Source organism: Heptranchias perlo, chromosome 21 (assembly GCF_035084215.1).
Source record: "Heptranchias perlo isolate sHepPer1 chromosome 21, sHepPer1.hap1, whole genome shotgun sequence".
Taxonomy (NCBI): domain Eukaryota; kingdom Metazoa; phylum Chordata; class Chondrichthyes; order Hexanchiformes; family Hexanchidae; genus Heptranchias; species Heptranchias perlo.
Window position 1 is genome coordinate 25,270,256 of NC_090345.1, and position 14,577 is coordinate 25,284,832.

The 14,577-nt window shown below is 40.5% G+C and overlaps 1 protein-coding gene across 2 annotated transcripts in view; it reads right to left on the minus strand.

Annotated features, from left to right (window-relative positions):
- The window catches only part of fam53b (family with sequence similarity 53 member B), an 80,934-nt gene that overhangs the window by 48,150 nt on the left and 18,207 nt on the right, over window positions 1–14,577 (minus strand). For both annotated transcript variants that reach the window (XM_068002321.1, XM_068002320.1), the window contains exon 2: window positions 7,759–7,965. In XM_068002321.1, the coding sequence (XP_067858422.1) occupies window positions 7,759–7,836 (78 nt within the window). In that variant the 5' untranslated portion in view covers window positions 7,837–7,965. The remainder of the gene's footprint in view (window positions 1–7,758; window positions 7,966–14,577) is intronic.

The following is a 14,577-nucleotide window of genomic DNA, read 5'->3' on the forward strand; positions in this document are numbered from 1 at the left end:
GCATTCAAGGGGTTCAGAGTAAACAGGTTCCCACAAAGAAAAAAGGTAGGACTGCCAAATCTAGAGCCCCCGGATGACAAGGAGCATACAGGGTAAGATAAGGCAAAAAAAAAGGGAAGTTTATGTCAGAAACCGAGAGCTCAATACTGCAGAAAGCCTGGAGGAATATAGAAAATATAGGGGTGATATTAAAAAGGAAATTAGGAAAGCAAAGAGGACATAAAAAATACTGGCAAATAAAATTAAGGAAAACCCCAAAATGTTTTATAAATACATAAAAAGCAAGAGGATAACTAAGGAAAGAGTAGGGCCTACTAGAGACCAAAAAGGTAACCTATGTGTGGAGGCAGAAGATGTGACTATGGTTCTTAAAGAATACTTTGTGTCTGTCTTCACAAAAGAGAGGGACGATGCAGGAATTGTAGTTAAGGAGGAGGAGTGTGAAATATTGGATAGGATAAACAGTGAGAGAGGAAGTATTAAGGGGTTTAGCATCTTTGAAAGCAGATAAATCACCAAGCCCAGATGAAATGTATCCCAGGCTGTAGAGAGAAGCAAGGGAGGAAATAGCGGAGGCTCTGACCATCATTTTCCAATCTTCCCTGGCTACATGCATGGTGCCGGATGATTGGAGGACTGCTAACATTGTACCATTGTTGAAAAAGGGAGAAAGAGATAGACAGAGCAATTATAGGCCAGTCAAACCTCGGTGGTGGGCAAATTATTGGAATCAATTCTGAGGGACAGCATAAATAGTCATTTAGAAAGGCACGGGTTAATCAAGGACAGTCAGCATGGATTTGTTAAGGGAAGGTCGTGTCTGACTAACTTGATTGAATTTTTTGAGGAGGTAACAAGGAGGGTCGATGAGGGTAATGCGTTTGATGTAGTGTACATGGATTTTAGCAAGGCTTTTGACAAGGTCCCACATGGCAGACAGGTCAAAAAAGTAAAAGCCCATGGGATCCAAGGAAAAGTGGCTAGTTGGATCCAAAATTGGCTCAGTGGCAGAAAGCAAAGGGTAATGGTTTTTGCAACTGGAAGGCTGTTTCCAGTGGGGTTCCACAAGGCTCAGTACTAGGTCCCTTGCCTTTTGTAGTATACATTAATGATTTGGACTTGAATGTGGAGGGCTTAATCAAGAAGTTGGAGATGATACAAAAATTGGCCGTGTGGTTGATAGTGAAGGGGAAAGCTATAGACTGCAGGAAAATATCAATGGACTGGTCAGGTGGGCAGAAAAGTGGCAAATGGAATTCAATCCGGAAAAGTGTGAGGTAATGCATGTGACGAGGGCAAACAAGACAAGGGAGTACACAATAAATGGGAGGTGTAGAGGAACAAAGGGACCTTGGAGTGCATGTCCACAGATCCCTGAAGGTAGCAGAACAGGTAGATATGGTGGTTAAAAAGGCAGACGGGATACTTCCCTTTATTAGCTGAGGCATAGAATAGAAGAGCAGGGAGGTTACGCTAGAACTGTATAAAACATTGATTAGGCCACAGCTTTAGTACTTCATACAGTTCTGGTCACCATATTACAGGAAAGGTGTGATTGCATTAGAGAGGGTACAGAGGACATTTACAAGGATGTTGCCAGGGCTGGAGAATTTTAGCCATGAGAAAAGATTGGATAGGCTGGGGTTTTTTCTTTGGAAGAAAGGAGGCTGCGGGGAGATTTAATTGAGGTATATAAAATTATGAGGGGCCTAGGTAGAGTGGATAGGGAGGACCTATCGGGGGGGTCAGTGACCAGCGAGCACAGATTTAAAGTAATTGGTAAAAGGATTAGAGGGGAGCTGAGGAGAAATTTTTTCACCCAGAGGGCGCTGGGGGTCTGGAACTCACTGCCTGAAAGGGTGGTAGAGGAAGAAACCCTCAAGGTCATTTAAAAAGTACTTGGATGTGTATTTGAAGTGCCATAACCTACAGGGCTACGGACCAAGTGCTGGAAAGTGGGATTAAGCTGGATAGCTCTTTTTCGGCCGGCACAGACACGATGGCCCGAATAGCCTCCTTTGTATTGTAGCTTTCTATGATTCTATGAAACCTGGGCATTTCATGGACTGTTTGACCAGCCAGCTACTCATTATCTTAACAAAATGAGTCATTACATTATGGTTGATCATATTTGTCAAGAGCGTATATCCTTATACACACATTTGAAATGTTTCTCGTTTAGATTTATTTATTAAAATGGACACAATGAGGAGTATAGATGGGTCTGTAATATCCCCTGCTATGTCACACAAGCTTCCTCTCTTCATTCTAGAAGTGACTTTCTGCTATCTTGGAAAATCACTCAAGCTGGAGATTAAGTACCAAAATTATACAGCTATTCTCAACAGGACATTGCAAGATTAGAAGTGACTTTTTAAGCGCTGTGTATAAAACACTCAAATAGCAGTTTAAATTTAATGAACTGATGCTGTAAAGAAATAGAATCACCAGTTCAATTCCATGCAGCAAGTGTTGTATTAGAGTTGTAATTCTGTTCGGCATTGAAGCGTTAACATTGGTTTCACTTCTGAACAGCAGCCCAGAGTAAATATTTAGTGTAACAAAGGCAGATCTCTCACAAACTTGAGCTCAACAGGAGCACAAAAAGAGAAACTATACTGTCAGAGATCTCCCATAACATATTACATGCTACAACAACCCAAGTTCATCAAGTGATGACTAACTGTCCATTTGGACTCCTTGTTAACAAAGGATAGAGTTCCAGGTGCCTGCACCTTCTGAGAGGGAGCTCCACAGGAGAACCAGAGTCTGAAGCTTTTCTCCATGAATTCTGTGTGGGTTTCTAAAATTGATACAGAATGCTGAGGTGCAGTCTCCTTTTCAATGAGGTCAGGAAGCCAGAATGCGATATCCCATCAAATGTCATGGTCCAGTTTGTGGTGACATTAAAAGAAAAACTATTTCTGGATGATAAGATTCTGAGGTCCAGAAATTACTGTTGCAAATATTAGCAGGCAAATGGTTAACATTCATGTTACATTCCTTTGTCTGCTACTTTAACTGAAGAGTTAATTTATTTTAAATAAATGGATTAATGCTTCTATTAAAGTACTGGACAAAGGAATGTCAAATAAATGAGTTAAACTTTTGTCTGTTAATATCACCCAATGTAATTTCTATGGGAGCGCACCTGTAGTAAAATTAGTAACGAGAAAAGGCCATTCAACTCATTCAGCTTGCTCCGTCAACCAGGTCTAGGTCCTGTTTCAGAAACTAGGGGAAAATTTTACTCTTCGGTGTCCATAACAGTTTGCAGAGCAGAAGTGCTTATTGCAAACCAGGGCACAAGCTGCTCACAATTTAATGAATGGAAAATCATGAGCAGCTTGTGCCCAAATTTATGATAAATGCTTCCACCCTGCCAAGCTTTTATGCCCAGGTACTGAAGAGGAAAATCTGCCCTTGATGTGACCATCGAATGGATTTTCCATGATGTGCATGACTGCAGCAGAAATGTTGCACCTGTCTGAGTAAGGCATGACCAACCCTGTCAAATCTTCTGGAGCTGACCCTAGTTATTTATTCATTCTGAGCTTCTATCGTTCAATCCACCAGTCTCTGGGAGCTCAAGTTTCGCGATGGGATATCTGGCACTGCTGCAACTATTTAAAGAGCTGCAATAACCTTTTAAAGGGAAGGGACTTTTGGCTGGCAAAACATTTTGCAGAGTTCTGGGAGCACCTGTGCAGAGAACAGACCAGTTAATATTTCAGGTGTAGACCCTTTGTAGGATCCATAACTGAAATGAGAACTCATCTGTTCTCTCTACATATGCTGTCTGACCCGCAGGGTTTTCCTAGCATTTTCTGTTTTTGTTTCACATTTCCAGCATCAGCACCAAAGCATAACCAGATTTACAAATACAGCAGTTGAAGTGCTCATTGAAGAAATGAGGAGAAAGGAGTGTTGACCTGTTTGGCACTCAAGGCCCACAAAACAGTGGTGCAGAATGCCCAACAGAAAGTGGCACAACACATAAATGTTGTGTCCAGAGGGAGTTGTGGCAAATTGGGAACATATATTCATACCTAAAGAAATCAGCCAATCTAAGGCTACCTACCAGGACCCTGCACCAAGTAGGTAGGCAAATTGTGCATATTGCCAGAAGTATTTCCTCATGCCCTCAGAAGGAAGCAGAACTGGAGGAGGACCAATAACAGATAAGCCTTTGTGAGCCTTCGAAGAGGCTACCTAGGGAATCCTTGGAATTGAGAGCAAGGAGCAAGGCAAGGTGAAGCTGAAGGGCTATTCACTGTCACACAAGCATATACCCAAGCACAACATCGTGGCACACATTATATTGTCATGTAATAAATATTTAAAGGGTTGTCATGCAACCATTGTAATATATGTTACTTTTCACAAGAACCAGCCACAGTTCCCAATGCTACAGAATAAGCAAGTGCCTCTCAACACTCAGCTTCACTCCACCAGCATTGATATATCAATCCTGAGAAATTTAGGTAGTGAGCTTGAAGAGTGAGCACCAGGTGAAGCACTGAGCACGTGAGGTGAAGCTATTGGAGGTGGCAGTAAGGAGTAGAATGACCTGCTGGCCAGAGTGCCAGCTCACATCCTTCCCCAGCTGCAGAGCTCAGAGATTCAAACCTCAAAAAGGACCTGCTTATAAAAAAAAAGACGGTTATCTGAAACCACAATTCAAGGTCTGGCAATGATTGTGGAGGAGTCCAAGGCTCACATCTGTGCAGTCATCCATGATGGCTTATTGGAACTACAATCCAATATGGAATACATGCCAAATTCAGGGGCTTCTGTAGCACAAACTGTGTGACAGAGGTCCATAACACAGTATCTCTCATGAATTCTCACACTACTGTTATGGGTTCTAATGTATCAACAAGCTCTCTTCTCCAATTTCAATGTGCTAAGGAATCAGGTCGAGAGAGCCATTGTGCAGAGTTCCACAAAACTACTGCCGCCCAGAGGTTGGCTTCCACTCACATAACTGGATATGCTGAGGAAATGCCCAGCAGCAAGGGCATAACTCAAGTGAGAACAGATGAAGCTGTCTTTCTCAGGGCAATGCCACACGCTGGCCACCTAGCCATCGCAGCATTAATGTGGCAGATGCAGTTGCAGGTTCATCTCAAGATCCAGCACATGAAGGTACAGGGCCACTTCAATCCCAAGAGGTTCCCATGGACAATCAGTGGCAAGACATCTCACTTACTCCTTCCACTGGGGAAGCACCTAGAAGGAGCATTAGAACTGGCTCTAGAAGACACAAATCCTGCCTTTGAAAGGCTCCCTATTTCTTCCTTTAACATAGAGCAACTCTATCATCCTCTCTTCAATAGTCTTATTGAAATAGATATTAGCCAGGGATATACGGAGCCAAATTTACTGCCTTAGTAAGTATCTCTGATTCAGTTTGGCCTATTAAGATTGAGTCAGAGAATTGTCAGAAGTTGCAAGAGATGACAGGTTGGCCCGAAGGTCATGAATGGTTGTGTAATGTAATGTAAACTTAGGATCCTTGTACAGCTGCTAGTTGCCAAAAGACATGACCACCCATGTTTCAGTTTAAATAAGGACAAGACAGTGAATGCTCCTACTATACCTTCCTGTTATGTGCCTCCTGTGCAGCAAACCAATCCTCTGCATCACAGGCACATAACAAAAAGGTACAGTAGGAGAACTTCCAACAAAATTAAAACAGCAGAACATGGCAGACACAGTCAAAACCACACAGATGTGGAAGATACAAAAGGTCCAGCAGAATTCAAAAGCAGGAACATAAGACCTAATCCTGAAAGGCAAAGCTCAACGGAAAAGCAGGTTAAAATTTAAACTATACAGATATACCATTACTTCATACATTACCCTGCGTGTTTCATAATTAACTCCGTGAGCAGTAAACTTTTTCTGATGCTTTACCAAGTATAAAACTGTTCTTTTTCACCAAACATAATATAAATGATATTCCATCATGAAAGTTTGGTAGATCAGAAGAGAGAACCTACTGAATCGATATGACCGGATGGAGGGCCCCTGTTGGTACATTAGTTAATAATAAAGTTGCTCTTCAGCATGCAAAACCACAAGCAACATTTCCTTTTTCTAGCGATGTTCACACTATGGTGGTTCAGCAATCCAGGGCTTAATCTTTATTTCGTTCTCTTGATCATCAATCTCTCTTTGATTCAGTTTGATAGATTAAAAAGAAAATGTTGCAATCAATATTTCCACTGCTATGATAAAGCCCTCACCTAGGAAAAGAATTCAATTGAGGCCCTACTATTCTTAGAAGAAAACAAAAATCTGCAGCTCAGTTTTATTGAAATAATGTGCAAATAGAAAATGAACTTTTTGCATTCGATGCACGGAGTAACTGTTGTGCTGTTACTGTAAGCTTCCATGACATCTTCAGTGCAGTCATACACAGTATTCCAGATATATTTTTTAGCATTGCCTCACTGCTAAACTGAACTTTAGCCATAGTCATGGCACCAATGCACCTGGTGGTGTACAAACTAAATAGCTTGGTTGGCCTTATTGACACTAACGACAGATTTTTTTTGCATTGTGCTGCTAGGGGATTGAGAATGACATTGTAAAGTTGGCAGCAGTATCTTAGCCTTTTGCACCAAGAGCACTACATGTGTTGCAGCAAATCAATTATCTAAACATGCTCATCCTGATTCATACTGGTGTTTCCAGCAAACTTACTGCCATTTCCTTTCTCTTTTTTTTTCTCCTCCATCACTATCCCATGACTGGCAGGAAATGCCATTTATATTTTGCAGTCATTAAGTGAAGCTATGTACTCAGACCTCTCACTCTAAATTTAACCACACTAATATTGGAAATTAATTAAAACAATTTGGGTGGTATTGTTTTGGCTTTGAGACCTTATTCTTAGAAAGAACATAAATAAAATGTAATTTGATAGCATTAGCACTCAGAATTATGCTTTGCATCGCCCCTGTGGGATAATAATTAGCTCAGTTTATCTATACAAGTGGAACGTAACTAGAACAGTTCAGAAAGTAAACTATAATGCATACAGGGCCATGTAGAGTAACTGCACAGACGCTCCATTTGGACAGTGGGTAAACACTCCCATATTGTGGGAAAAAAGATTTGTTGGCCAACTCACATAAGTGAATTATATTAGTGATAAAACTGTCAACATTAAAATATTTGCTGTAGATGAATATAACAAACTCTGAACAAATTGTTTTCCATTGATACAAACTCATCTGTTAGTTTAAAAGGGATATTCTCCAGAAAGCTCATACAAAATGCCTTTGTGAGGCCTTCCTTAAATACTGGTCGAGTTCCCTCATGTACTGCCAGCTACAAATATGTGAAATTCAATTTCAACTAACTTTTCTGGATGATTGTACTATTATTATTTCAGCAGCTGGCCCAAGTACCAGGATAGCAGCAGCAATTATTACGTGGCCGCTGCTCTGATTTTGGGAGTGATGTAGTGCTCTAAATATCGGTGCAGAATCAGGTAAAGACGACAGCCATCTCAAAGAAACCAGAGAAAGCCATCTTAAAATTAAATTTACATATTAGTATTGGCACTACGTTAGAAAAGGCTCACAAATACAACTTTTGTGAGGGTTTCTGGAGGATTCCCAAAAGATTGTGAAGTTGCGCAATATTACCTATCCGTAGAAGTTTTCTTCTAAAACTATTTATATTGGAAACTCAAAGTAAATGTTTAAAAATTATCCACACATTAGGCTTAATTAATAAGCTTACCAGTTCTGTGTTGAAGATGTTGCGTACACCATAATCCAAGCCCTTGTCTTCCAGACTTTTGGTTAAAAGAGTCACCATGGTAACATAGTCACCTCTCCGAGTCCATTACACTGTGGGCAGTAATCAGTGGGTATCATTTTAGGCCACATCTTCCATTTCAGGTCAGCGTGAGAGCTAGCTGTGAGTATACTACTGCAATCTTCATAACTGTCCAATACCATGAAGGAGAGAGAGAGAGAGAGAGAGAGGCACACATAAGTTTTTTTGTTCAATATATCAAAAACTTGAAGAGTTAAATATCTACTGAATATTTTCTCCCCCCTCCCCTCGGTGTGCCAAGGCAAGAGGATTTGGCAAGTGACTTGTGTCCAGATCTCTGGCAACTCTGCTCTGTAACCATCCACAACAGCAGCTCAGAGTGACGTCCCCACCAAACTTCACTTCCTCTGGCTTCCACTCTGAACCGCCTAATGTCATGACTGAGGTCAGGAAATCAGCATGTGGAGAATCACGAGTATGAACCCAAATCCTACACTCAGTGGCACAGCATAGTAGAGTACTAATATGTTGTGTGTCTCAATGCTCTCATAGAATAAACTGAGGGCCAGTTGCTAAAAAGAATTGCTGGGGAATATTAACAAAAAAAACACTGCAACACATTTCTATATTTGATTTCATAGAAAAGTTCCTTTGCATCTGGATGAAAGGCCAAAAATCACAATGCTCTTCCAGTGAAAAACAGATTTTGCATTCGATTTCTCTCTAAACTAGCACTACAGAGGTTAGTTGTACTTGTATCGCCACTTGTTTACTTCATATAACACACGTAACAGTGGCTTAATTTTTTTCAAATAAATACCTACAATTACTTGGGACATCAGACTTAATACTTTGCACTTGCAGGATATTTTGGGGTCTGTGTGCAGACCTTTTTCCTACAATGAAACAACTTAGTTGCACTTCATTTGATAGGTGATTGGCTAAAATGTTCTCCTCCACTGTTAAATGAGGACACTGAGTTCAGTTGAAGTGATGGAGTTGTTGTGTGATGTCACATTGAAACAGCCCACAGGGAAAGAGTTGTCTGCTCAAACCTTGACTGAGCCCCAGTGATGGACCTCACACCTATTGTCTGGCTAAACATATAACAAACTTGTCAAACTGATGCCATGTGATTCACTTGTCAAGACAATATACAGCAAAACCTATTATTGCCTAATAAAAATACTTTTCTGCCTACTGGGTTTTAACAGTCAAATGAAAGACTTATTAAATTCCTAAAATTGAGGATATTGGTTATTGCAACAATAATTACCAGATACCAATAGATACCAAATCACTATTTACACTTTCAGTAAATGCACAACATTAGAACTGAGATTCTAAATTGTACTGACGATGGTACATTATATTTCTATTTTCAGTTATAAATTTGTGGAAAAGGTGGATTTTCTGGCAGGATATATTGCCTTTGTCAAATTTAAATAATTTACATAGGAGGATTACCTTCGACATAAACCTTGCCTTTTTAAGTAGGTAAACCAAGCAAACTTGAGCTTCATTGACTCAAATAATCCACCTACCATTGAACTGCTCAATTTTGTTTGAAAATAAATGTATATTTAAATATTGCTTACATGTATAAATGTATATACAAATATTGCTTGTTAACTAAGCATTTCTTAAAAACTGGAAGTTTAAAAATTCCTTTCACCACCATAGCAAAGCACCCAACTTTCCACTGGAGGTTGAATTGCAGTGTGTTTGTGTTTTAATGCGTGACATATTTGAAGAGTTTCCAGGGAAAGCATGATTCTTGAAGCTCTACTGGGACTTTGTGCTGTGCTAGAACAACGTTTGATTTTTCACTCAGTAAAAACCATGATTCTTCTCTGCAATATTCACATTGGTGGGATTCATGTAATGCTCAATAGATGCCAGAACTGGAGAATCTGTACGAAACGTGCATAGATAGTGAGGGCAGAAATAGAAGATTTCTACTTGAGAGTAAGACCTCTAGAAGCACCAGGCACTTATTCCTTTTGCACACTGTACTTTGCGCTAGAAGCTTCCAATGATTTAGGACAGGATTAAGACACAGCAGCTGTTGATACTAATGCACTGATGGATGTAACTATGGTAATATGTGGGCAGATAAACTACAAAGATCAACAGGAGGAAAAACACTGCAAGAAGTACAGGAAGACATAATATAAACAGCCCACAACTTATACAAGCCAGATGGATGAGGCATTCTGTCGCCAGTCCAGAACCAAAGCATCTAATCAAAAGAACTATCCGTTAAATGGGCTGCAGCAGGTGTAGAGAGACCACCTGCTGCTAATGAACAGTTGATCCACTGGGGAGGATCACATTCACAAAGAGATCAAGAGAACTGGTCTGCACTGGTGATGGGGTGAAAGGTCACATTTCTATAGAATGTCATTCTGTTTTCATTTGCATGGAGGTGTTGGGGATCACCTCATACCATACATTCTACTACCAAGCTTGGAGAAGTTGGCCATTCTGGGTGAGTGGGGAACAGAGATTCAGTTAGGCAGCTTAGAACTCAAGAGGTTGGTGACTATACAAAATTGTCCCAAAAAATTGATGGGAATAAATTCCCTTCACCAACAATAAATGCAGATAGACCTCAGAGAATATCCTGCTGAGCCATATGCATACTTTTTCCCCTTTGTGCCCTTCCTGGTATGGTTCAGGAAGATTCTGAAGTAAGAGCTCCAGAACCAGTTAAAATTCCACCCTGAAATGAGAATAGTTAGGAACATAGGAACAGGAGTAGGCCATTCAGCCCCTCGTGCCTGCTCCGCCATTTGATAAGATCATGGCTGATCTGTGATCTAACTCCATATACCTGCCTTTGGCCCATATCCCTTAATACCTTTGGTTGCCAAAAAGCTATCTATCTCAGATTTAAAATTAGCAATTGAGCTAGTATCAAGTGCCGTTTGCGAAAGAGAGTTCCAAACATCTACCACCCTTTGTGTGTAGAAATGTTTTCTAATCTCACTCCTGAAAGGTCTGGCTCTAATTTTTAGACTGTGCCCCCTATTCCTAGAATCCCCAACCAGCGGAAATAGTTTCTCTCTATCCACCCTATCTGTTCCCCTTAATATCTTGTAAACTTCGATCAGATCACCCCTTAACCGTCTAAACTCCAGAGAATACAACCCCAATTTGTGTAATCCCTCCTCGTAACTTAACCCTTGAAGTCCAGGTATCAATCTGGTAAACCTACAGTTGGTAGAGAACCTACAGTTGGTACAGAAAGAGATATATATTAGCCCAAAGCAGTTATTCAATTTTTTCGGCCGTCGTGGACACAATGGGCCAAATGGCCTCCATCTGTGCTGATGGTTGGTTGCCTAAATGGATTATGTCCCCATGCAGGGATTAAGAACGTCCAAATTCAGGGCCTGAGAAATTTGCTGTTCATGGTGTTTTTGTTTTTACGCATTCTCCATCAGACCAAAAAAAAGTTTGATCTCATTCTCAGTGCTTAGAATTTTTTTTCTAGGAACTGATGCTGTAATGGCTACTGTAATACTTTATCAGCATTTCAGTGTTTGGCAGTTATTACAACACTGGTGGACAACTTTATCCTCAGTATTGTGCCCTGTCTGGAGATTGTGATTAAACCAGTCATCCGGGTCTGCATGTTGGAGTTCAGAATTTACCCAATTCAGTCCCAGTGAGGCTGACTTTGATGAGGAGTAATATAACAAGGTGGAACAATTTCTTATCTACTGAGACAGCTTTACTGAGGGAGATAATGAATTTGGCCATATGGTTGTGACAGGTTAAATTATTAATAAATGTACTGCTTAGAAAATTGTCGCTTGGACATCCTTCACCCTGCCTCCAGAAAGAGATATTTATTAGCCCAAAGCAGTTATTCAATTTTTTCGGCCGTCGCGGACACAATGGGCCGAATGGCCTCCTTCTGTGCTGTAAATTTTCTATGATTCTATGAATTACGCTGCCTGCAGGCTGTTCTGTTCTAGTCCAAAAGAAAGATGTATCACACAGGTTTGTACAGATTAAAGCTACCTTAAAGAGGTTATAGTGAAGGATACCAACCTACATCAATGCAATAATGATACCCTTGACACATTAGACAGTAGATGTCTCTTTTCAATTTTGGATCTTCCCAGTGGCTAATTGCAAGTAGGATCATAGGAATTACAGCAGAGAAGGAGGCCACTTGGCCCATTTTGTCTATGCCAGTGCTAGCTTCACTCTAATCTATTTTCTCTGTTCTTTCTCCATTTCCTTTAATATTATTCCTCCTCAAGTATTTATCTGATTCTCTATTAAATGCTGGGATTGACATGGCTTTAATAGCCACTTGTGGTAATGCCTTAGAATGTAAACATTTCCTGGCCCTTTATGCCTTTAGTACTAATATAAAGTTTATGCCTCCTTATTACCAATTTAACCAGTGAAAATCATTTCACTATTTACCTTCTCAAATCCTTTCAAAGCTTTGAACATCTGTATTAGAGACTCCCCCTTAATATTCTCTTCTCTAGTGAATGCAGTCTCCGTTTTTCAAATCTCTCAAGATAACTGAAGCGTCTCATCCTTGGTATCATCCTACCAAATCTACATTGTACCTTTTCTAGGGCTCCAATATTCTTTGTGTAACGGGGTACCTAAAACTGCACACATTACTCCAACTTGCTCACATTCATAATCACCAAATTGTCTGTGTGTTCAATGTCCCTATATACCATCCAGAATCCCATTTGTTCTTTTTATGGCTATTTTCACCTGCAATCCTGTGTTTAAAGATTGGTGTATCTGGACCTTCTAGATCGATCTCTCTTCCTCCACACCATTGAAAATGTTACTGTTTAGGTTATATTTCCATTCTCTGTTCTTTTTCCCAAAATGTACACTCCACATTTATTTATATTGAACTGCATTTGCCACATATTTGCCCACTCCTTTAACCTGTCTATGTCCTCCGGCAATCTTCCTCAATCTTTCACGCCCCCTAATTTAGTTATGCCTTTTTCGAAATTATGTATACACAGAACAAGAGAGATTCCAACACAGATGCCTGTGGAAGGCCATTAGTTACATCTTGCCAATTCAAGAATCATTCATTTACTCCTACTCATTGGCAGTTATTGCAACACTGGTGGACAACTTTATCCTCAGTATTATGCCCTGTCTGGAGATTGTGATTAAACCAGTCATCCGGGTCTGCATGTTGGAGTTCAGAATTTACCCAATTCAGTCCCAGTGAGGCTGACTTTGATGAGGAGTAATATAAGGTGGAACAATTTCTTATCTACTGAGACAGCTTTACTGAGGGAGATAATGAATTTGGCCATCCCTCTATCCATGCTACTACATTATTTTTAATACCTTGGACCTTAATCTTTGCAACAAGTCTCATGTTTTCTCTCATAGTTTTGAAGTAGCCTCTGTAGGCAGAACTAAAGTGGTCTTTACAACAAGACCATGTTTGTACAACTTTCTGGTGATGCCTTTTGGCTTCTGTAATGCTCCAGCAACGTTTCAGTGTTTGATAACACTGTTCAGACAAACCACCAGTGAACCCCATCCTTTTATATCATCACTTTTTGAGGAGCATTTGAAATAACTGGCATTGGTATTGGAAAAGCTTCGTAATGCTGGGATTAAACTCAAATGATAAAGAACTATTTTTTCTTCCACCAAGACATGAGTGTTGTAGTTTCTTCGGCAAATGGATTTGCCACAAAACCAGATGAAGGCAGGACCCTCAAGTCATAGGCCACACTCCCGATACTGAGCTGCAGAGCTTCCGGAGTTTGAGGGCTTTTTACTGCCGGCTAGTGAAATATTTTCACCGACTGAAGCAGTGTCACTGCATTGGCTTGGGAGAAAAATGTGTAATTCATCTGGACCCAGAATTGTGCAGCAGTTTCTGAGGCCTTGAAGTATAAGATTCAATTCAGTTGGGAGATCATTTTAGATATTGGTGCTGGTGGAACTAGTATCAGTGCTGTACAGTCTCACCACTGGGAGGTCTACTCTTGGTCAAGAATATATAATCAAACATATTTCCAGCACCATCTGATAGACAACGATTAAGGAATCATATAGATCATTCAGCACTTACCTGACTTTGGGGAACAATCGAGCCAGAGGACCAGATGACCGACTGGTTAGTGGTATAAAAACTAACTAATCCCGACAATTATTATGGGAATGCTTATGTTTTCTCCCAGCAGCCTACAGATACACCGATGAGCAAGAGCCCATTGCTAACATTGCTGAAACTATGGATCAAGACAATGTTTCATTCAAATGATACTAAAGACTCCATCCTTCCTGATTTAAGGTGCAGTCATACTATGAGGTTAGTATTGGTGAGAAGTAGTTTCACACCAATGCTAAACTTGTGGAGTATACATCAGAGGTGAAGGCCTGAAATGACTCCAAAGGGAAGTGAAGTGAGGCTTCCACTTTCAGGTATTCTACAGTTGTAGTATACATGCACCCTTAGACTCAGCACAGGAACCAGAACTCTGCCCTGAAGCAGATTTAAGCAGTCAAGGAGCCAGGATTCGGATATGCCTACTCTGAGTCTCCAATATGAGACTGTCATTCATACTTAGGTTTATGGAGAACACAATCTAAAATAGGAGAATACGGGGGTTAAATTGGTTAACCCTCGAAAATGGGCGCTAGGATCACAGTGCACGATTAACCCGTGCCCGGTCGTTAAGGTGCAGGCATCACGAATGGTGATTGCAGTGATTACTGCATGCAGCCAGCGCTACCTGCGCTGTTGATTGGCTG